Genomic DNA, 24,040 nt, shown 5'->3' on the forward strand with positions numbered 1-24,040 from the left:
ACAAAATAAAATAATAAAATAAAAAATCATGTGTCCTCCTGATGTGGGGCCTTCAATTAATCCAGGAACACATGTAAGGTCTTCAAAATCCTCCTTGGTTGTGCCACGAACCATCATTAAGCCACAAAGATGTATTAGTCAGCCGCCTTCGTCTTTGATAAACTTTGAAGGGTCTAATGTCCTCATCAAAATCAACCTAAACTATGAGCCGATCATACCATTGAACGCTCCCACCCCATAGGGTGAACATATTGCAACTGGGACAAAAGGGCAACGAACTTGTTCTTGCTCTCCGATAAGTTTTGCCTATAAAGTGGAGCCCAAACCATGACAGAGCTTCAAGAAGAGTAACAATCCACCACTTTAAGACCCTCTACAGGAGCAAGACAAGCTAGACTGTGGAAATCAATTTTCAATAGGAAGCCACCACACCATAAGTCTTCGCAAAGTCTAATTTTGGATCCATCCCCTACATAGAATGAAATCCCTAGCCAAAACACCTCTCTAGATGTCGCAACTGATTTCCAGATGTAAGAAACCCTATACAAGGAGGATTTCTTTGTTTCCAAACCACCTTCTCGAGTCCCATACTTGCTAACTATGATTTCCCACTAAATATTGCCTTCTTCCTTCCTAAACCACAATAGCCATTTTCCTAGAAGGGTTGAATTCATACCAGAAAGGCTCCTCAAACTTGCCCCACCTCAAGTCATCGGCCTGCACACTTCCTCACATTTCAACAAGTGAAATTTATTGCTTTCTTTGGATACCTTCCATAAGAAATCCCGCACCTCATCAAGTTTTTCTCGGACTGCTTGAGGGCATTTGAACAAGGACATAAAATACGCTGGCATATTGGCAAAAGCTATTTTGTGATAAGAGTTGACCGGCCACATAAAGACAAATAACGGCTCTTCCACTTAAATAATTTACATTCTACCCTCTCGATCACCTTATACCATAGATGCTTGGCTAGCTTTCCCATACACAACGGGAGCCACTAGTAAGTGGAGGGGAAAGACCCTGCTTTGCATCCAAAGGACGATGCTAGCTTCAAAACCTCACCTTTAGAAAGATGAATCCCCAACATTTCACTTTTCCCAACATTAACCTTCAACCCCGAGACTGCCTCAAAGCGCATAACCATTTTGCAAGTTATCGACCATAGAAGAATCAGCTTCACAAAAGATGATCGTGTCGTCGGCGAACTAAAGATGAGATATCATACTCCCCACATCGCCACCCTAAACCCTCCAATAAGATAGGTTTCTTGACCTTTGGCTAGCATACGGCTAAAAGCTTCCCCAACTACTAGGAAGAAGTATGCGGAAAGCGGGTCCCCTTGTCTAAGACCCCTAGAAGGCTTAAAAACTCCTTTGGGGATCCACTTACAAGCATCAAGAAAGAGTGGCAACAAACACAAGCCTAAATCCACTTCCTCCACTTCTCTCTACATCCCAACCTGCCCAACATGATGTCCAAAAAAGCCCAGTCGACATGATCATATGCCTTCTCGACATTAAGCTTGTTGATAATTAGGGGTGTACATTGAGTCAAACCGAGTCGAGCTGGCCTTAGCTCGACTCGGCTCGGCCAGCTCGACTCAGTTCGGTCAGCAGCTTGAGCCAGTTCGAGCCGAGTTCACCATTGCAACATTTCGACAAACATCTGGACTGCACCTGCAAAATCCCTCTGTATGTGAAACAAAAGCAATGGTTTTACAGGTATTTTATCAAACACCTTCTAAGCAACATATACACCAAGAAAAACCAAGAAAAAAAGGGTATTTGTTTCATGTACATAACTTCATTGCCACTAGCCACACTTCGTTGAGTCATTTTATCAAACACTTGGTGAGCAACATCAATGGCAAAGTAACCGAGTCACCGAATTGGTTCGATCCGAGTTTGATTCCAGCTGGATTCAATCCGAATCGAGTCGAGCTGGGGCCTGCTCGAACTCGGCTCGAACTCATTTTCAAGCTCAAAAAATCAGCTCGACTCGGCTCGAACTCAGCTTCGAACCGAGTCGAATCGATCTTTTTCGAGTTGAGTCAAGCGAGCTAACCGAGCTAGCTCGGTTTGTGTACACCCCTACTGATAATACCAAACTTCTTCTCCTTGAAGCAAAAGTCTATGCACTCGTGAGCTATAACAACACTATCCAAAATTTAACAACCTTCCACAAAGGCCACTTGATTCAAGGAAATAACACTCCCCAAAACTTCTTTGAATCTCAAGGCAAGCACTTTAACCACAATAAAATCTTTCAATAAAAGAGGCTCCCAACTCTTGAGCTAATCGACCTCTTTCAAAGAACTCCTTAACGAATTCCATAACATCTTCTTTCACCACATTCCAGAACTTTAGGGAAAATGCTAAGGGAAATCCATCGGGGCCAAGAGCTTTGTCACTACTGAAACTGTCCATAACGCTCTTAACTTCGATATTGGCCTTTCCAACCACTCAGTTGTTTCTTTTAAGATGTTGTTAAAGTGAAGGTAATCTAACCTTGGACGGACCCAATCCTCTTTAGACAGAAGCTTCTGATAATATTCCACTATAGTCGCAAACACCTGATCCTTCTTCTCGATATGAGATCCATCCACAACCAAGGAGGAAATTCTGTTAGTTCAAAGCCTTGCCGATGTTATGTCGTGAAAAAACCTGATGTTCGTGTCTCCCTCTTTCAACCATAACTCCCGTGACCTTTGCCTCCATTTAAATTCCCCATTCTTGAAATACATCTCATAATCTGTTGATAGAAAAGTCTGCTTTTCTAGATCTTTGGAAGTCAGCAAATCCTCTTCCTCCTTCAGATCTATAATATGAAGCTCATCCAATATACCAGCCAACTCAGCTTCTTTCGCCCCGAAAAAATCCCTGTTCCAAGACTTAAGACTCTCCCTTGTCAATTTCAGCTTTTTATGTAATCAGGAGCCTGTTGACCCAGCCACCTGAAAGGAACACCACCATTTTTCCGCCAAACCAGGAAAGCCATCTAACTCCATCCACACCAGCTCAAAGCTAAATGGTGCCCCGGCTCTCTGATTCTACGTGAAGAAGAATGGGTCATCTTCCTCGTTAAAGTTGATTAATATGGGTCATATGATCATACACTCCACCTACTCCTCTGATTTTATCCTTTAGTTCCTCTCTTTATGCATATTTTATATTCTTAGACTAAGGGGCTTATGTTGTAAATTGTATGAAGTAAGGAGTATTTTCGGTATTTTCATTTTATAACTTTTGAGGGGGTTTCCAACCCTAACCCCTCTTTCCTCTTTCTTTCCAATTCTTTTCATTCCTCTCTCTCTTCGCTTGCCTCTTCCTTTTCTCTTTTCTCACAAACTTTCATGGTATCAGAGCAGTAATCGATCAAACTCATATTTTTTTTTTCAACTTTCTTACTTTCTAAATATCTTTCTCCTCCTATTCCATTTCTCATTTTCACCCAGGGTTTCTCTTCTTTGGTGCCCTCTTGTATGGCCTGCCTGTGAGAGTGAGGTGATGTGTAGGTGATTGATATACATTCCAGTGTGCGATCGTGGAAGTGTTGGGAACGTCAAGCATATACCTTGTTAAAGCATGTGGCTAGAGCAATCATCACTTTGGGAGCAGTGTAAGCAATGCTTCTCAAGTTCTTGTTTCTTTATTGTACCTGGTTTTAATGGAGATGATGAAAAGATAGGCCTAGTTACGTGAATCCATCCAACTTTTTAAGGGCGCAAAATTATCCTCTACTATGTTAAATGGAGCAAATTATCTCTAGTCGTCCAAATCTATACAAGTTATTTGTGACAAAAAAGGGAAGGCTAAAATACTTTTCATGGAGAAATAGGATGAAAGCAAAAGTATGATGAATGAATTTAAATTTAAATTTTAAAAATAAAAAAAATTTTAAAAAAAATGCTTTAGATTACAACATGGTTGTGGAACAATATGGAAAAATCTATGACTGTGAATGTTATTTTTTTGTAAGGCAAAAGAGTTTGGGATACTCTATGGGAGATGCATTCATCAGAGAAAAACGTCTCTTATACCTATCAGTCGTTTGAAGAAATCTTCGCATTTCAACAAGGAGATAAATCTGTTGGTGAATATTTCTCAAAACTCGAAGGAATGTGGAAGAGTTGAATGTGTATCAAACAACACCATGAAAAGTTTCGTGTGGCTAAGTTCCTGTCTAGCTTGAAACCAAAATATGAGCCAATGCATGAGCAAATTTTGAGTGGCAAAGATGTTCTATCATTAAATGAAGTAGGGGCCATATTGATTATAATGGAGATAGTGGCGTGGGGCACATCTTTAATTGCCAAATTTGAGATGAGAGAGAAAGAAAGAGATGAGGAAGGGGGAGGTTTGCCTTTGTGAGTTTGCCCTGTGATTGGGAAATCTAATTTCTGATTTTTTCTGGAAATGAAAACTTATAGGGGGGTTGCATGGAAAACTAGTTTTACCCCATTTCCAAAAATATGTTTTCCACGCTCGCAAACAGTGGAAATGTAGTTTCCAGCAGAAAACCGTTTTCCACAAAACAGTTTCCTGCTTCCCAAACCGGCCTTTAGGGTTATTCTGCACTTCGAACACTAGGAAACATAATAAATATGGTGTCAGTTCCATTCTTCATTGAATATTGAAAATTGCCCAGACAAGGAAGATCAGCAGCAAGGCAGCAACTCCCCTAACATGAAAGTGAATATGCGTAATTCACATACATGCAGCAACTCAAAAGATGATATAGCAATTCCCTCTCTAAAAAATATAGAAGATGGAAGTTGGTGCACCAATATCCACCATAAAAAGCCCAAGATGTCTATTATCAGGAAAGATGTTGTGTAAATTTGCATTGGTTGAAAAGAAGGTGGCTGAAACTAAATCTAAAGCATTAAAAAGTCAAATATCATGGTGGTACTTTTTAAAATATATGACATCCCAAAATTAGTCTTAAATTTCAGTAGAACATCCCAACAACTAAAGATCTTCAAGATCCTTCCTAAAATGAACTAAATCCTAATCAGAACCTACTAAAATTAAACTAGGAAATCTAGCTCCATAAACAAGTTCCCATAGAGAACTTTGATTAGCTTTGTAATAAATTGTCTTAACCCGAAAACCAACCAAACCATAGTTAATTTCCAAACTAGGGAAATCAAACCACCTGAGGCAACCATTGGGGAGGGATTACATGACCTTTTAGGACCCTTTTTTATCCTCTTCTTGATTAGCTTTCTAATAAAATTGTCTTAACCTGAAAACCAACCAAACCATAGTTAATTTCCAAACTAGGGCAGTCAAATCACCTGAGGCAACCATTGGGGAGGGATTAGTTGACCTTTTAGGACCCTTTTTTATCCTCTTCTTGGGTCATGGAAGGGACCTTCTGTTGGGGTTGTCAGCTCCCATTGGTCGGGCTGATTTCAGGGCCGCACCACCATCTACCGGCATTTTAGATCGTTGATTCCAATAAGTACATCTTGGAGAAAATCAACCAAGTTTAATAATCTATTTTTGGTTGTAGAGAATGAAATACTTCTGCTAAAAGAACAAAATTAGGTTCATCAAGGATAAGATGCAAGTGACTAATATCAAGTAATGAAGCATTTCTTATAAATTGGCCATTAGCCTTCCAAAGGCTATTAACGGGAGTTCAGCTCTCAATCCAACTCTTGCCATGCCTACCAGTGTCACACACATTAACGCATGGTGTGAAGTGAAGCAGCAACAGATTCAGGTGCAGGATCAGGGAAGCGTCTGTTTCAAAACATTAGCAAGTATAAACATCTAGGATGCGAGAGCAGGAGCGTGATTTGAAGCAGGGGCACCTGATTAGAAGGATCATGCAACCAAGGATACAATTATGCAATATTTGTCATTCAGTCATTTACTAGGCAAGATCTGACGTTAAAGCATCATGGCCCAAAAAATGAGGCTAATCAGGTCACCAGGCAGGCCACAAAAATGCAAAGAATGTGGAATTGCCTGTGGTTTTTCTCTGACCACTCATTCATTCAATACAAGCATCCCCCATCAAATGAGAGAAACAGCCTGATTTTCAGGCTATGAGAAACATGCATTGGATCAAAAACACATGCCCAGCCACAGCCCAGATTTGCAGGTAGCCTGCACAATTTTCAATGTTCTTAATTGAGAAACATAGATTCCAACATGCCACATACATGCATAGCCACAAAGATGAAACAAGTGCCTGATGTTCTTTCCGACAATTTGATCCACAAGATTATTGAACACATCAAAATAGACTTACAAACTCATATTACTAGTTTCCCCATTCCCACCTTCGGATCAATATTTTGTGCATGGTCTCCTGCAAGTGCTTCCCCACTTACTTTCAGCAACACTCGACGCCATTTATATGATGGCTTGGACATGGCAGCTTCATCAGTTTGCAACTCAAAGGGCATCATGGTTGATGCTTGAGTTCTGTTTATAATCATGAAGTTAACAAATGAAAGCAAACTTTTAAAAAAAAAAAAAAAAAAAAAGTTTATTATTGTAAATTTGTAAACCTATTATGCTTTTCCAATTAAAGTAATCGACAAAATGTACATACTAGTAGGCCACGAGTGGTTATAGAAGAGAAAATGTCCAAGAAATTGGATCCTAGTGAAGCACAGTATCAAGATGCCTATGCCATAACATCAAAGGCAAATCACAGCCAAGGAATTATATGGCCATGAAGCATCAGGATGTGTCTTGAAGCACCAACACGTGCAAGAGTGCAGCCCATGGTTTGCAATCAACACCTGCAGCAGATTGATCCAGGTACTAGACATCCTGATCCATTTCAAATAAAATTCATGGGTATATCCTGCTGGGATGTCCCAAAACAGAAGGCCCACGATTCTTTTTCACAACAATTTAACTATTCGAAGGAAATTGTAACAAATTCAACAAGAAACCGTAATTCCAGCGATGCCCAATTTTCAGCACCAGTATATTAATTCCCGAGACCAATGCTCACAGAATTCTGGAATTATTCCCAATTTTCAGCAGCTATAATTTTGTTGCGGCACTTAAACACCAAATCCCAGAGAGTTGCAATAAATTCCAGTATTTAATCAAACTTCTACAGCAACTACATATGAAGTCCAGGAGAGCAGATTCATGCCTCCCACGATTCATTTTCTGTGCCTCCATTTCATCATATTTGTGGCACACATGGATCAGATCAAACCATCCATTTCATGCTTCCAATAGTGATTGACTCATGGTCCAAAAATCAGTGTTTAGATGGTTATAGCACTTGGTGGCAATTGGCATACAAATGAACACAAAAAGACAAAAACCAGCAACGGCATCTGTTAAGTGAAAAAAAAAACCATTTATACATGGTTAAGATAGTATCATCAAATGAAATTTTAATGGTCTATTGACGTATGAATCCACATGGTGTATGGTTCAGACCTTCATACAAAGGTGCCACTTGTCTGGTACACAATCTGGAGGCATGAAAATGCTGGGCCTCAGAGGTAGCCAATCTGTTCTTGAAGTCCAGAACTAAAAATAAACAAAAACATTTACCAGATTCCCATGCATGCATACAAGAGGGAGAGACAACAACAAATTTAATATCTTGGGCTTCACTACCACAAAATCCCAAACGACTCACGCTTTGTACAGAAAGATAATAGCTATCAGTTTTACAATTCAGAGAACTTCTCCAACTCTGTTAGTGTATGTGAGGAAGACTGTTTCAATAAATCTCTCAGATGAAGAAAATTAGTGTGAAGATTTTGAAGAGGATGTGCTGCCAAATCTCTTCAACCTCGTTATTGAAGGAAATAATAAAGAGGTAAAGGAAGATGGAATTAGTGAAACTGAATTCTCAGGAAATTCGTCCAGCGTCGGTCTTATTGGTCAGAGATGAAATTGATATTCACAGGAGAGATGTTGGGGTAGGAAGGATGAGATGTCAAAAGGCTTCCAGTCAACTGTTGAACTAACTAAATCAGAAGAACCCGGAGAAATAGTTATGGCTGTCGAAACTCCTTGTCATTATAGTGATTCAAGGAAACGTTAAGATTCAACCAAGGCCTTATTGCACCAGAGCAGTGACTCAATAAAAAAAAATGTGAGATCTTACTCAGGCAGTCAGATGTTGGAATTGAGCTTGCTACACCGGGTTTCCAATTGGCCATGACAGGCCTCACTATTCTCTTTTCCCCTCCTTAGCCAGGGTTGCCTCGAACCTATCCACGTCAATTGCTAGTTGTTTCTCTAACGAAGGGTCTGGGGTGTGGTGCCCTCCTCGCAAGAGGCCTTTTTTCTTAGCTGGAGCCGGAGCTAGGAGAATTTCTAGACCTTCTGAAGCTTCTTGGGGGAATTCGGCCTTCTCCGAGTGCAGATGAGACTCTCTATCCTGGTCGCCATCTTCCTTGTGTTGCTTTTCACGCTCCTAAGGGCTCTGGCCTCTGCTTTGACTCCTGCTTTCCCCTCCTTTGTTTGGTCATATGGAGCTCTGCGAAAAGTGGCTGTGATGCAGGGGCACACTCGGGGTGGGTGTGGCCCACGGAGGAGGTCCCGTGTTCGAGATTCCTCATTAGGGGTGATTAATGCGCATTTCACACCGGGCTCGAGTGGGGTAGCCCGTGGGATGTGGGGACACACTCGAGGTGGGCGGCCCATATGATTTGGGGCCCACGAAGGGGGTTCGGCCGAGGTCCTAAAACTCATGAGATGTGGGGCCTAAGCTATGAGATAAAAGGATTAATTCGCCATACTCTAGCAGTTCAAGCTTTTAGAGCAAGTGGTTAATTGTCCTGCATCAAATTGGTATCAGAGCGGGAAGTCTCGGGTTCGAGACTCCTCACCGGGGGTGATTAATGCAGGAGCATTTTCACACTGGGCTCGAGAGGGGTCGCTTGTGGGATGCAGGGGCACACTCGGGATGGGTGCAGCCCACGGAGGAGGTCTCGTGTTCGAGACTCCTCACCAAGGGTGATTAATGCGCATGTTACACCGGGCTCGAGTGTGGTAGCCCGTGGGATGCGGGGACACACTCAGGGTGAGCGGCCCATGTGATTTGGGGCCCACGAAGGGGGTTCGGCCGAAGTCCTAAAACCCATGAGATGTGGAGCCTAGGCTATGAGATAAAAGGATTAATTCGTCATACTCTAACAGTTCGAGCTTTTAGAGCAAGTGGTTAATTGTCCTGCATCAGGCTGCTTTTGTTTGGCTTCTTGCGGGGGGGATTCCTCACCATGTACAACCAGCAACACCGCGAAATGGTGCTCCCCAACGTCTATTTACTCTATTTGGGCAATGCAGAATCCATTAATCACCTTTTCTTCACTGCCCCTTAGCTTGGGGGCGAGGTCCTCCATTTTCGCCAGATTTCGCACTTCCTGGGCCATGCCTAATAGGGTTGTTGACTTACCGTTCGTTCGCATGGCACAGAGGTGGTGTCAGAAAAGATCTCAAGGCTATCTGGCATTTGGCTATTTTGGCAGTTCTCTGGGCAATTTGGAAAGAAAGGAACAGTCGTTGAATCCAGGGTATTTCCTCTCCTTCCTCCAAGGTAGTGGATTTGATTCTCCATGATGTAGCGGACTGCTCGCTTTGTCTTCAGATATCTGATTGTTGTACGTTTCTTCCTTCCTTGGATTGTAACGGCATGGCTCTTTCTGGTCAGTCAGGAGTTGTATAGTCTAACTTGAGTTGAATAGCTGGTTAGGTCTTGATTTGTTTTGTTTCTCTGTTTTCTCCCTTCTGTTTTTGTTTTGTGTTGTATGGCTGGTTAGATCTTTGTTTGTTTTGTTCTTTTGTTTCCTTTCCTTCTTGTTTTTGTCTTGTTTTGTTCCTTTTGGGTTGCCTTTGGCTCCTTTTATTAAAGTTCGATCTTCGAAAAAAATGATAGGCTGGTTGATAGCGTGAGATTCCTCTTCCATTCATTAGATGATTGGGATGGCATACATGTCAGCAGAAGTATCCTAAAGAGGAAAAGAGAAATCCAGAACTTGTCATGTTCAGTGAATAATGAAAAGGAAATGACATGCTTAAAGTGACCAGGTTGCTGGTTAGGAAACAAAATTAGCTTGAAATGAAGAATCAAATATCCTCTCATGGAATATAAGAGGTGTTGAAGGAGGTAAGAAGAGATTGGCGGTGAAGTAGTTTGTTCCTTACTTGCAGGATCCTCCTTACTTGGTGCTTAGAATCACTCTTTGCACTCTTGCTCCTACTACTACCAACCTAATTATACTCGGTGTTCGAAATATCGGTATCATGTTACGTATCGCACCCTTGGGATACAAATACGTATTGGTTATCGCATGGGATATATCGGTTGTATCGCGTAATGTATCGTTGTTGTTGCAAACATGGGGGGAAACATTGGAAATTGGTCGAATTTTTCAATGAAATTTCAATGATTGTTAAAAAAGACATCAATACACACTTACAAATCAAAACATTACAAAAAAACAAGTGCACATAATAGGTTTTCTTTGTATGGGGTCCTAATATATGCACTGTCGAACTGAATTGATGCAAGTATATTCAAAGTTTACTCATATAATTTATAAATGTAAGAAGACGTGTGGAAACACAAGCAATACATTCAAAAGCAAAAAAAGAATCACTAGATTAGGTTACATAAATATTTGATTTTACATTTGCACATAAAGATTGCAACCGATTTGCATGAAATTGGGAAATTTTTTATTTTTTTCAATTTTCCACAACTCGGTCATTCTCCTCCAAATCTCGAAATCAAAGCTCCCAATCTAAGATTTTTTATGCAAAACATGAAAAATCATTGATTTGTAACAATTTGACACTAATTTTACATAATTTACAGGAAAAAAAATTATCGAAAATAAAAAATGCTCACCAGATCAAACATGTGGGATATATCCCATTACTTATGCATTTCGTATTGCACAGGTGGGATACAAGATATATCATGGGATAAATCGGCCGATATCGTCGATATTTAAAACACTGATTATACCTGTTTACATTTTAAAACAGACGCTTCAAGCTTTTTGCAACTATGTTTGTTCATAACAGGAAAGTGGACATCCTCATTCAAGAAAAAAGATTGCAGTTGTTATCTCCTCTAATTTGTGAATCGTAGGGAAAGAGGAATCATGGGTGTTCCATACTACCTTCAAGGGCAAGATTGGGAGGCAGAGCAACTCTTTGAGATGGGATGCGAATTGCGATATGGTGAGATCCTCAGAAGCAACAAAATTTCATGGAGACAGAAAACAAGAGCAACTTGACTGAAGGAAAGAAACAAAAATACTTCATTCTTTCATTGGTTCACCAACCTAAGGAGGATGATAAATATGACCTCCAAGCTTGGGTGAATAACTCCTCCATCAAAGAAAAATTGGGATTAAAAATGCAATAGTGGAATGCTATAGCTCATTCTGTAGAGTTGAGGTTAAGAGGCTTTCTTTGGATGGCTTAGCTTTTAAATTTGTTCCACCTGACAAAAGCATAATTGTTAAAAGGCCTTTTGAAATGGATGAAGTGAAAGATGCGATTTTCTACATCGAATACAACAAAGCACTCGGACCAACCGAATTTAGTATGGCTTCCAATGAAAAAGTGTTGGGAAGTGACAAAGAACAACCTAATGAAGGATTTCAATGAGTTGAATGATGGGGGGTGTATTCACAGAGGGGCTAACTCCACTTCCCAAGAAAGAAGGTGACTCAACAATTCCAGACTTCAACCTATAAGTTTGGTGAGTAGTTTATACAAGATCCCAGCTGAAGTCCTAGCTAGAAGGTTAATAAGAGTAATTGAGTTTGTGATTTCTCCTTTCCAAAGGGGCTTCTGTCATGGATAGAAAAAAAATTTGGATGGCAGCTTCATAACCAATGACTCATTTATTGGAGGTCTAGAACAAGAAACTGAGGATCATTTGCAAAATTGATATCAGAAAATCCTATGATAAAGAAGATTGGAAGTTTCTCTTGTACCTTATTAGAAAAATAGGTTTTGGAATAAGTGGTGCAAGTGGATGGAGACATGTATCTCTTCAGCTCTTTTATCCATTTTGATTAATGAAACTCTGAGAAGTTCTTTTAAAAGTTTGAGAGAGCAGACAAGGGAATCCACTCTCCCCATTCTTATTTTCAATTGTTGTAGAAGCTCTTATCATTGCAGCATGTAACTTGGCATACTAACATGCTTCGCTGTTGGCAATCCAAGTATGCCTACCTCTCATCTGATAATATATAGTTTTTGTGATGCTTCTCCACAACGAGTTGATACCCTTAAAGCTAATAACAATTTTGTAAGCAATGCCCAGCTGATGGAGACATCAGAGGAACTACTCAGGTGTACCAGAGACGGAGACGACCACCCACATTAGAGCAGATTTCTTCATGGATGGAAGACGAGTTCCAGATGGGGCCCGTCGGGCCATTTTGAAGAGCCCACATGCATTGGACGTGCATCAGGAAGACCCCACCTTGGGAGAATGCATGTAGGCTACTTAGGAGATCATTTTTGTCATAAGATTTCTATTTCGTGTCGATTCGACCGTTGGATTTTGTCAATTGGGCCATCGAGCCACCAGATCTTTTAGATTTGGGCCCCTTGGACTCTGATCTTGCTTTCTTCATATTTTTTGTTATTTTGAAGACTTATTTGATGGTTGAGATTGATAGTAAATGTTTTACTTTTCTTATTTTGGACGATGAGCCACTTCACTTAAGTGAGTGGCATAGTTGTAATTATGTTGCATTTTAATTCCGAATTTTTTATTTATAAAACCACAAGGGGAGTGGAGTTCCAACCCTAGTGGAGATTTGAGAAGAAAAAGAGAAGAGAGAAGCTCTCTTGTGTGAAGGAATTTTCCTCATTATTTTCTAGGGTTTTTTTTGGAAAAAAAAAAAAATCCTCCCTTCCAATTAAATTGTGGAAGGGTAGAAGCTTGTTTGGTAGTGGATTCCTCAAGGTACATCCTTCCTCATTCTCTTCTTCGAAAGGCATTCTTCTTCTTACATCCTTCCTCTCTCTTCTTTGAAAGGTATCTGTCTTCTTCCCTTTTCTTCATATTTTCGCTTCCATTACAGCTTTCTAAACCTTAGATATTCAATTTCCTATTGTTCCCAATTTTTAAAAACCCTAATTCCAAAATTCCCAATTCCCATGAACCCTAATTTTCCAAATTTCAGATTTTTCCCTTCCTAACCCTAATCATAAAACTTACTAGTCGTTCCCTTGAGTGTGGAACGTGTCTATACTAAATTGGAAGTTCTATCCTTCCATCGAGCCTAGTTTTAATTGATTTATGTGATTTCTTAGCATGCGGGCATGTGATTTAAGTTAAATCAGATTTTATTTCCTATTATTTACTCTTAATTACTTGGTGGATTAACATCTTTTATTAATTGAATTACTTTATGGACTCTTTCATAATATTCACGTTGCATGCTAGCATTAAATCATATGTCCTGCATCACCAGCCTTTCTAAGCAATGTCCGAACTCCAGATAAATTTAAGTAAAAGCGCCATGGCAGGAATGAGAATGGATCAATCAGGTGACTTCCTTTGCATCTCGCATGGGATGCCCATGAAGTATTTGGTAATCTTGATCAGAGTCAACCCAAGATCAGATTCAACTTTGGATTCTACAATAGAGTGCTTTGAAAAGAAACTATTGCCATAGAAAAGATTACTCAACACAAGCCACATTATGGAATCCTTATAGGCTAATGAAGGCTCAACTCAAGCAACATTATGCGGATAGTCATAGAATAATCTCCCAAAGACATGCCACCCTACCGAAAATCAGCAATCCACCTAGATAAAACAACCTAACAAAATTTTGTCTCTAAGAGTAAGATGATTCAACAGAGTCCTCTCTTAATACATAAAGTTCCCCTTATCTCCACCTTCATTAAATAAAGCAACCATGACATAATTGCAATATCATTTGCCTCCCGATCTGCATGTGATGTGTCGTCAGCCAGTGGTTCCAGAATTTGACCATCCAAATAACCCAGTTTCTGTCTGCCACCAATAAACATCCTTGAAGACTTAAGACCATTCTAAGTAATTTTCTCCATCAAACTTTAGTGTAGTGATCTACAAACCTGAGTGTTCAACAACCCTCGAAACTAGGGTTCCCTTTGAGTTTCATATATTGCATGAGGAACTGCTTGCAAAATTGCACTTGAACATATATAGCTACTGTTGAACTGCTACCGTTTCCATTGACGTGAATCACGGATAATCAGCCACAAATAATCACAAAAATTTCAAAGTTGAAATCCAGTATATAACAAACCTCTAAATACCCCAACTGACCAACCATGATTCATACAGTTCCCTATACACCATTAGGACTTCACACTAACATTAGAATGAACACTCAAACATTTCAACAGAACACAATAAATTAGATTTCGAGATCCATTTAAACTATAACCCAAAATTTGTTCTATAGGACTGGGCAGCATGTTGATCGAGTGCCTTTAATCCTAGTGCAGAGAAGACCCCTGTTTCAGTTCAACCAGTGTCCCGTTCAGTTTGACCGAATTTGTGGTTGATTCTCAGATTGCACACTATCCACTTTTGCACGTTTTCAGTTCGACCGATGTGTGTGAGTTGGATCATTTTGGCCCAACCGAAGGTCCCAACGGTTCGACTGACGGAACACGTAAGTGCAGGTTTTATTTGCTAATCTTGTACAAGAGTATATAATATAAATACTCTTTGATGCAGGATGGTTTTCTAACATAGGATGATGGATAAAATCAGATTTTCAGTTTAAAAATGAGCAACAAAAGTATGAAATTTCAGCAACATCATCATAAACCAAACAATAAATCAAATAAGCAATTACATGTAATCTTAGGCTACCACATGCTTGTACGAAGGAACTAGTAAGATGTTACTTCAGAATAGGCCCAGTGGAATTAAGAAATTCCATCCAAAACATGAGGGTAGAACCGTTTTAAAGGGAATCAACTAAGTCCTAAAGGGATTCTAAAGGATTCTAGGTTTAGGGAAATTAGTGTTAGGGTTTGGAAATTGGGGAAATCTGAAATCGGGGTTTATTTTAAAGGGGAATCTAGGGTTTTAGGTTAGGGTTTGATTGAAGAAAGAAGAATAAGGAAGGATGTAAGAAAAGGGTTGAAGTGGGGTCCACAAAACAGTTCATACAGACATAAGGACTCACATGTACAGGCTGGACTTTTTATTTGGGTATAGGTTGGGATGGTATGGGTTATGGATGGGTTGAGGACGCTTGGGTTTAAGAAGAAAATGAAAAAAGATAAAGGAGAAGAAGATTTGAAATGGAGAGAGAGAGAGAGAGAGAGAGAGAGAGAGAGAGAAGATATGAGAGAAAATACCTTTAGAGCTTGAGACAAGAGAAGAGATGGATAAATAAGGCTTAACACCAAGGTAGCTTTCATTCGGATTCACACCGAATGGGGTTTCACACCACATTCTCCATAAACACAAGAGAAAGAGAAGAGAACTTCAAGCTTTTTCATTAACATCATATCATAAAAAAATGCTAGGGTTGGACGTCCAAGCCTTTATATTCTAAAAGTTGGTCTTTTACAAAAAGACCATAAATAAAAGACCTATTTGCTTTCAACCCCCTACTTTGTAAGTTACAAATACCCCCTGTATGAGCTAAAACCAATAAACATATAAATAAAGTCTCAAAAAGTAAACATAAGTGCTAAAAAACAAAAATCGCTATAATCCTAAGAAACGAAGACTATCCAATGAACTCTAAAGACGTCCATGATCATGGCAGGCCATGATCAAGTCGCATCCAATGGTCCGAAAACATCCTTCACGCAACCCACATGCTATGTGGAGTCTTCGGCTCCTCGAGACTCGAACGGGTACTCGCCTAGCCATGGGGACACTGGGGCTCGGACCCTCCTCTAATATGTGCGTAATGGCGTCCGTAATGTGATGTCCCCATCACTCTCCTAATTGCGATTAGGATTAAGCGTCAGAGGGCATAAACGAGGGTTTTGGAGCCTAGCATGAATACTCAAGGGTTTAAGGAGAAAGCTAGGGTTTTTACTATAAGTTGTTCCATCTCTTGTAACCTTCTTCTGATTATAGAGGATTGATCATCGCTTTGTACTGTGGTTTTTTTCCCACATGAATTGTACATGTAAAATGTCATGTGTTCTCTGTGTTTGCTTGGATTTTTCATTCTCTATTACCAATTTGATTAGATCTGAGGTTTCTTTTATGCTCAACACAGCATAGCTATGCCCAAAAAAATCACAAAACCTTAAGTATTTCATGGATTTGAAAAATTCCACATCCTAGAGATTCCAATTTGTCATATGGATCAAATCAATGCATTAAGTGCGATGAAGAAACCCATTGAATCTGTAAAGGCCAGGAAGCCCAAAACTTAAAAACGGTTTTTTTTTAGGGTAACAGAAAATTTTATTCAAAGCAAAAGGGGAACAAAAGCAAAAAGGATGATGAGATATCATCCACTCTACAACACTGAATTCTGCCACCAACCCTAGAAAACCTCCACCAAGCACCCAATGAAGGCATTGTAGGCTCTCGCCCACTCTACAACTAACCACTTAGCTTTTTGAAACACTGTTCTGTGTCTAGTGGCCTTCTCATTGAAACGGTTTTTTTTCAAATATTTTTGAAGGTCTGGAAAAACACCTCTAAAATCTTACCCAAAAATCTAAAAAATTCATGACAATTCTTCTACGTTCATCTGCGCCACCCTCCCCCCTCCCCCCAGTGAAACCCTGGTCATATGAAGCTAATGTCATCTGTTGGTTTAATGACATCATGATGTAGAGCAGGTCGCGGATGATTTCATGGCCAAGATGGACCAAAAAAGGCCCGATCGGAGGCGGAAGTGATCCGGACCATTAGAACCTTAAAACGAATGTATCTCGCAAACTGGAATGAGTTATCCAACGTGCCATATATGATTTTGGGGTAGGACGAGCTACGTTAGCCACCCAACCCGGCTATGCCAGGTTGCCCACGCCGAATTTGTGAGATTCCATCAAATCAACGGTCGAATTTCCGTTTTATTTTCATTTTTACTATTTATAACATGTTTTAGTTTGATTATAACTCTTCATCCTTTGACCTTTAGGAGTTGTGTCCAACATGAAAAGTGCTTAGAAAAATTCGGATAATAATGTAATTAAGACACACAGACACTTACTATAAATAGTAAATTTACTATTTATAGTAAGTTACGAATTTTAGGGAGTTTGAGTTAGAGTTTGATTCTGAAACTTCTTCCAAGGTTTGGTATCATTATTTAAAGGGTTGTAAATTCGTTTTTATTATCTACCAATGAAATTTCGAGTTTTCTAGAATTTATTTCTATTTTCTTATTTTCCCTCGTGGATTCAAGAGTCCAGAGAAGCTCCATGGATTCGGAATAGTTATCCCCTTGAGGAAGACGGTGATCGACCTCATCACGCCAATCCCTGCGTCACATCGGTAGAGGGCCCCATTAGATCTGCCTCTAATAAGAACCACTTCACTACTCTGAGATCAAGTTGAACAAGGATGATTGAGGTATGAACAGATCTAGGTTTGTAATTAAAAAGAAGGAAGAAAATCATGTTCAATGTATCGAATGTATCAGCCAATAGTTTTAGTATCACATGTCATCAATACAAAACCATTCGGGGAAAAAAAAAATCCCCATGTACATGTAGATGTTAATATTGTGCTATATTTGCAATATTTTGCTGCCATTAATATCTAGATGGTATTTCCAACATTTTGACTAAACCCAACGTAAATTAGTGAAAATCAGAAGGAAAAAATACTTTTGACCCAAATTTGTTGATGATTTTCTTTGTAGTTGTGTTTTAACAACTTGACTTGAGTTGTTTCATATCAAACATGAATTTGGAGGAGAAATAGCAATTGGAGGGGGATTTCAGAGCATAATTGTCTGACAGTGCATGGTTTTGTCCCATAAACAACAGAAAAATAAGATGCACATTTCGTAATGCTTTGAGTTCTATGTGTGTAATCATAAGTCTTTTACATCTCCCAAAGTTCTGCTTAAAAATTCCACCATTTTCCTATGTTTCCCCAATGCTTTGAGTATCTAACTGTTTATGATGGATGTCATTAAGATTAAAGTTTCAAAGAGAGGGCATTGAGATGCCTCAAGTGTTAAAGAAATTGGAGAGACAACTGTAGATTTTTTTTCTCATGATCGATCGGTTTCTACATGTTGAGGCAACTATCTGAAGTTTCTCGTCAAGTGGAAAGGATGACAGCTATTTAATTGCAGTAGTATCTCTAAGGAGGATTTCCAACACATCAACTTGACATATATGAAAAATGCATTTCATCAACTCACCAAGAGGAGTCAACATAGGGAGACCTCCCATCACCTAAGTGTCAGACCAAGAGCAGGCCAACGAATACATTACTCGGATATAGCAGTTAAAAAAGAAGACTTTAGTCATTTTAGTTTTTTTTTTATTTATTTATTTAAAAGAGAGAGAGAGAGAGAGAGAGAGAGAGAGAGAGAGAGTTAGGATGCTTGTTATTTCAAATAGTAGTTTCCAGTCCACTGGGAAGCAACGCCCCCGTGCACTCCCCTATTCTAGTAGCCAATAGGAGGCAGTGGTCCACTCACAACATTACTGTTTGAGAGGACAACTAAATCTTTCTTATGATTAATTCATCATCATCTAAGCCTTATCCCAACTAATTGGGGTTGGATAGCGAATCATGTTCCACCCATTCCACTCTATCAAGGGCCATAATCACTAACAAAATAAGAGAATCTGAATAAAGCACCGTGGGACGTGAAAGGTGATGCTCCAGTAGTTGGCTGCACAAAATAGCTAGGGACCTGCCAATACATGGTTGGTAACACCATGGAACCCCACACAGGTATTGAGCGCTACCCACGAAGGGGAATTTGCAAACAGTTAATATCTACTCTAGAATACATGTCAACCCAAAACCAATCCCTCCATTCTCACTCATTAAATCTTGTTAGTAATGCCAGTAGGAGCTCCAGTGTCTCAATCTGGCTGAGCGTATATGAAAGAAAAGCAGTATTCTGTTACTATGTATATCAATAGCAGACTAGAGAAAGAAAAGATGAGGTAGCTTTTGATTTTAAATACCTGAAATTGGTGGAATCGGGAAGAGGCAGCATATCAGAAGAAGAGCAGCTGATGACCATCCGAGGAGGAGGTTTGCTGCTCTGATTACAACTCCACATCATACGACTATTGGCACTAGGACGAAGATGAGACGATAGCAGAGGAAGAAAGCCGTTCGAAGTCGCCATTTAGGATTAACGTTATCAAGAAGAAGATGAAGCTTAAGCTTCTTTTTTTTTGGTTTTTTTTTTTTTTTTTGTCCTTTCTTTATTTTAGTTTTCGCAAGTGCTTTATAGTCCCCCCTCGTGCCATTTGCTTGAATTGGTTCACTTGGACAGTCCAAGCCTTTTTATCTAGACTGTTCATTTGGTCGCATTTCATGTGCTACCATACAAAGCATCACACTCATCTGATAAACATTAACCATTTGATCAATCGCCCCTAATATGGACGGTCAAGATCATTTATACTGGATAGGCCACTTCAACAATTTGATCCCTGTATTTTTTATGACCCATCATGGGTATCACTTTTGTTAGGGAACCTTAGCCATCCCATCCATGGCTTGTAAATAGGATGGCTAGCTAGAGAAAACAAGCCTAAAAATCAAGGATGGATTGGATGATCCACTTAGTGTGATTTTTGCATGGTAGTTCATGAAATGAGTTCTAATTTTAATAGACAGCTAAAATCGATTGGACTGTCCAAAGGGACCTATTACAATATTTTGTACAACCTGGTTGTTTAAACAACTGATCAGGCTCTAAATCTCGTGGGCCTATGATACAGGTCCGAGACCAACCTGTCTTCAGTACTGGGCTTTGAACGAAACAGAACCAGCAGCTCCCTTTACCACCCCCAGTCCTATCCCGCTAATCTCAGGTAAGCCCACTCAAGCATTTTGCCAGTATATAAAAGTTCCAATTGCAGCAAGTGGGGCACAAGGTTAAGTCATCCAAACCAATGGTTTGATGAGTCCACCATGTTGGGTCCCTCCTCATGTAGAAGTGGAACCCACATGTATGGTCTTAAGAAGTATTTTATTGCAATATATATGTGAGGGGTATTTTAATCTTTTGGCCATGCTAAGTAAAGATATAGAAATGGCTTTTTTGCTTGGAGAGGTTTGTTACAATATTTGAGAGAGAGAGAGAGGACCACGGAGGGGAAAAAAAAAAGGAGAAGTTCTTAGAAAATGAAGAACAACATCTTTTTACCACCACAATTTTCAAATCCAAGTTTGTGAGGGTACATCCACAAGGTCAGTTACTTCAATTGTCTTCTCCTAAGTTGTGTTGGGAGTTTTTACAATCTTTGATGAGAACTCTTTTCTTATATTGTTACTTGCAATTTACCTTTGGGTAATGTATTTGGATATCAAGAGAGGTTGATCTCTTAATAATCGTACTTCCATTATTCTATTATAATAGATTTGTGTCAAAGTAGGTCCCGTGATTTTTTCTTCACATCGGTGGATTTTTTACATAAAAAATGCATCTCAAGCATTCTATTTGTTTGATGATTTACTTAATTGCGTTGGAAATAATTATCATCTCTTAAATCTTTTATAATTTTTATTGTCAAACTCATTTATTTGCACATATAAGAAAAAGATGTGTGATTTCCCAGCACACTATGGATGAAGTATCTCACTAAGACTTCCTACCAAAATTATCATCAGCCCGATTAGAGCCCATTTAGGGAAGGGTGTATTTCTATAACAACCATCGACATTGACCATGTATTTTGATTAGCTTGTTTACATTGATTGTAGGTTGTTATGTTTCCACTAAACTCTGCAAGGGGATATACACACTTTGGGACATGAAAGGGTGAAAAGGAAAATGCATAAGAAATAAACCGATGTTACTGTGACTGCCAAGGCAATCAAAGGAAGTAATCCTGCTTTAGTATACATTGACGGCTTAGGTAGACTTTCTAAGAAGTAGCACCACGTGTGCCCATTTAGTTAATTCCAAACCAAACCACTAAGGCTGATGGATGGAGTTTGAAGAAGTTGGCGAGCCTGGTGAAAGCCGTGCGAAAAAAACAACCCATGTCGTTGGAGTAGATGCTTTTATTTTAAAGGTCAGGTGCTTGTAGAATTTTTGGGAGCTAGAGATATATTCCTTTAATTGAAGGGACAAAAGTAGGATTTGACCGGTAGAAAAGGTGATTGCTTGATGTAGGGCGTGCCACAGGTACATCCCTAGCATGGTTGGATCAGAAGATAGTGGACCATAAATTGATCATAACTTTTGATCCGAGTATCATTATGGGACGCACAACCTATCAATTTTTATTGAAACGGGCCATCTGAGGTGAACCGACACACAACGTGGGTTGCATCTATCTGTTTCGCCAAAAAATGCACACTTTCAAATCAAAAACGAAAATTTAAGAAAAATTACTATTTTTAGTAATTCCAATATTTTAATTTTTTTATTATTTTTAGAGTTTTAGATTTTTCTTCTTTTTTAGGAATAACTTGTAATCATGATAAGACTCTTCTAGCAAAAGTTTATTTGAAATTTTTTTTTTTAGAAATTATGCTTTAGAAGAGATTTATTAGAATTAAGATTTTTACTAGAGTTAGAATTTTGCTATTTTTGGTAATTACGAATTTTAGTTTTTTTCTATATTAATGGTTTAACAAGGACACATACAAATCAAACAATCATCAAGCAATTTATTTCAAATTTTTAGAATTACTTATAGTTTCTATCTTTCATCGTGGATTCAAGGCATCTCTGTAAGGAGTCAAGAGAAGCTCCGTGGTTTCGTAGTTATCCCCCTGAGGAAGACGGTGCTCGACCTCAACACGTTCTTCTCTATGTCAGTTTGGTATCAGAGCGAGGCTTTTTCTTTGAATCAATGGCTTCTAACGATGGGTCGGGTAATAGTCCCATGAACGGTGCTCAGAATTTACCTTTAACGACGATAGCTTTCAAAGCAGCACAACGAGAGAATTGACGAGTCATGAAAGGGCTGCACGCTGCCACCGACTGCATGATGGAGGCCCTAGGGAAACTCCATATTCACAGTAGTGATCCGGCACCAACAGGTGTTGGAACTCATAATCGCACTGATTGTAAGATGGTGCCAATAGTGAACCACAGAATCACTCCAGAGAATGTGGGATCTAACGACATGATTCCACAATATCTCGAACGAGGCATTGATCAAGATAGATCGAAAGGATCGAGAATTCAAGATAAAAGTCGATCTCTCTAGTTTCAACGGCCAACTCCACTTCAAGGACTTCCTTGATTGGTTGCTTGAAGTCGAACATTTCTTCAACTAATGGATATCGTGGAAGAGAAGAAAGTTAAACTTATAGCTTGCAAGTTTAAGGAGGAAGTTTTAACTTGGTGGGAACAACTTCAACTCACGCGGACAAGATAGATAAAAGTGTCAATTCGTACGGGGTCGCAGATGAAGCAGTTATCATGCATGCGATTCCTCTCTTGAGATTACGATCATATATTATTCCAACAAAACCAAAATTCTTGGCAAGATAGCCAATCAATGAGGGGTTATGCAAAGAAATACCATTATTTATCGGCAAGAGACGACTTCATCAAAACGGAGTCGCAACAGGCCACAAGATTCATCAATAGCCGACAAGTGGCCCCTATGGAAATGGATAACCAACCAAGAGCGTCATTAAAAAACTGTGGCATTGTATGTGGGGCCCATAATGGTATGCACATTCTATCCAACCCATTCATATAACATGCCTTGCTAGGATGGAGGGACGCCCAAAAATTGCCCATTGCTAAACTAATAAAAGCCATACCATGTGAATTTAGAGGTCTTAAACATGAATTTACACCATTTTCTATGGCGTGGCCCATAGGAATTTTGAATTACTGTGATTTTTTGTTTTGGTTTGGGAATAGAGGAGTGACACCAGCGTAGACCAAGAACCATGTGCTAGTTGTGCTAGATAGAAGTAGTGTGTTGATATAAGTTGAAGGCTCAAAAGGACATGAATAGAAGCAGTAAGAAAAACCACTACTCATCCCTCAATGGTAGACTCATAAGAGTTTCAACTCCAAGCCATGGGTATAAGTAAGAAAAGACTTGATGACATGTGGTCTAATTGAAGATCTGGTCTTTGATCAAGGGAAACATTGGACAGGATTTATGTAACTATACTTGGGATGAGGCTTAGATGATGATAACGGTGATGATGAATTTTTGAGCTATGGGGAGGACATGAGGCACCAGATGGATAAGTGGAGCTAAAACAAGTTATCCCCACGTGGTATCATGTTAGTGTAAGTCAAACATCATATATGGAACCTACTCCCCTCTCTGTTTTTTGTCATAATTTTTTATGATTTTAATGATGAGAAAAAAATAACTAAGAAGAATCTTTCTAACCCTCGGACCTTTGCTACAATACATCTATATTTGTTGTTAAATGGTATCTAGGGCATTGGAATTATATATATATATATATATATATATATATATATATATATATATATATATATATATATATATATATATATATATATATAACAATGAACCATACCATTCATATGATGGACCTTATCATGAATGGGATGCCCCCAAAAATTAGAACCATTTAACCATCATATGGATCACCACATCAACTTCGACTTTTAAGGTGGTTTTCCATTATTTTATATGATGATTGGAAGAGTCTTGGTTTTTGGGATATCATATCACCATGGTGTGGCTAACATGATGAATGTACTTGATGGCATACAAGTTATATGGGCTCATGGTTATATGTGATGTTCAAATTGTTGACGATAATATCGATCGTATCGTAATATTATCGTTATTGCAACATGGGCAATATCGAGACCACAATTTTCCATTTCCATTTTAGTTATTGACATTTCTCAGCGAAATATCGTGTGTTATCGATATTTCAAAATATCGATAGATATTTGGATGGAAGGTTA

At 39.2% G+C, this 24,040-nt stretch overlaps 1 protein-coding gene across 2 annotated transcripts in view; it reads right to left on the reverse strand.

The window, feature by feature from the left end:
- LOC131235707 (uridylate kinase PUMPKIN, chloroplastic) overlaps positions 1 to 19,379 on the reverse strand; it is a 50,987-nt gene extending 31,608 nt beyond the window's left edge. The window contains exons 1-2 of one of the 2 annotated variants that reach the window (XM_058233012.1): positions 19,119 to 19,379; positions 6,299 to 6,479 (exon numbers count right to left, since the gene is read on the reverse strand). In XM_058233012.1, coding sequence (XP_058088995.1) covers positions 6,299 to 6,479; positions 19,119 to 19,285 — 348 coding nt within the window. In that variant the 5' untranslated portion in view covers positions 19,286 to 19,379. The remainder of the gene's footprint in view (positions 1 to 6,298; positions 6,480 to 19,118) is intronic. The other variant, XM_058233014.1, reaches the window with a different exon arrangement.
- Between the last annotated feature and the right edge of the window lie 4,661 nt (positions 19,380 to 24,040).

The sequence above is a fragment of the Magnolia sinica genome, chromosome 19, assembly GCF_029962835.1.
Source record: "Magnolia sinica isolate HGM2019 chromosome 19, MsV1, whole genome shotgun sequence".
NCBI classification, from domain to species: domain Eukaryota; kingdom Viridiplantae; phylum Streptophyta; class Magnoliopsida; order Magnoliales; family Magnoliaceae; genus Magnolia; species Magnolia sinica.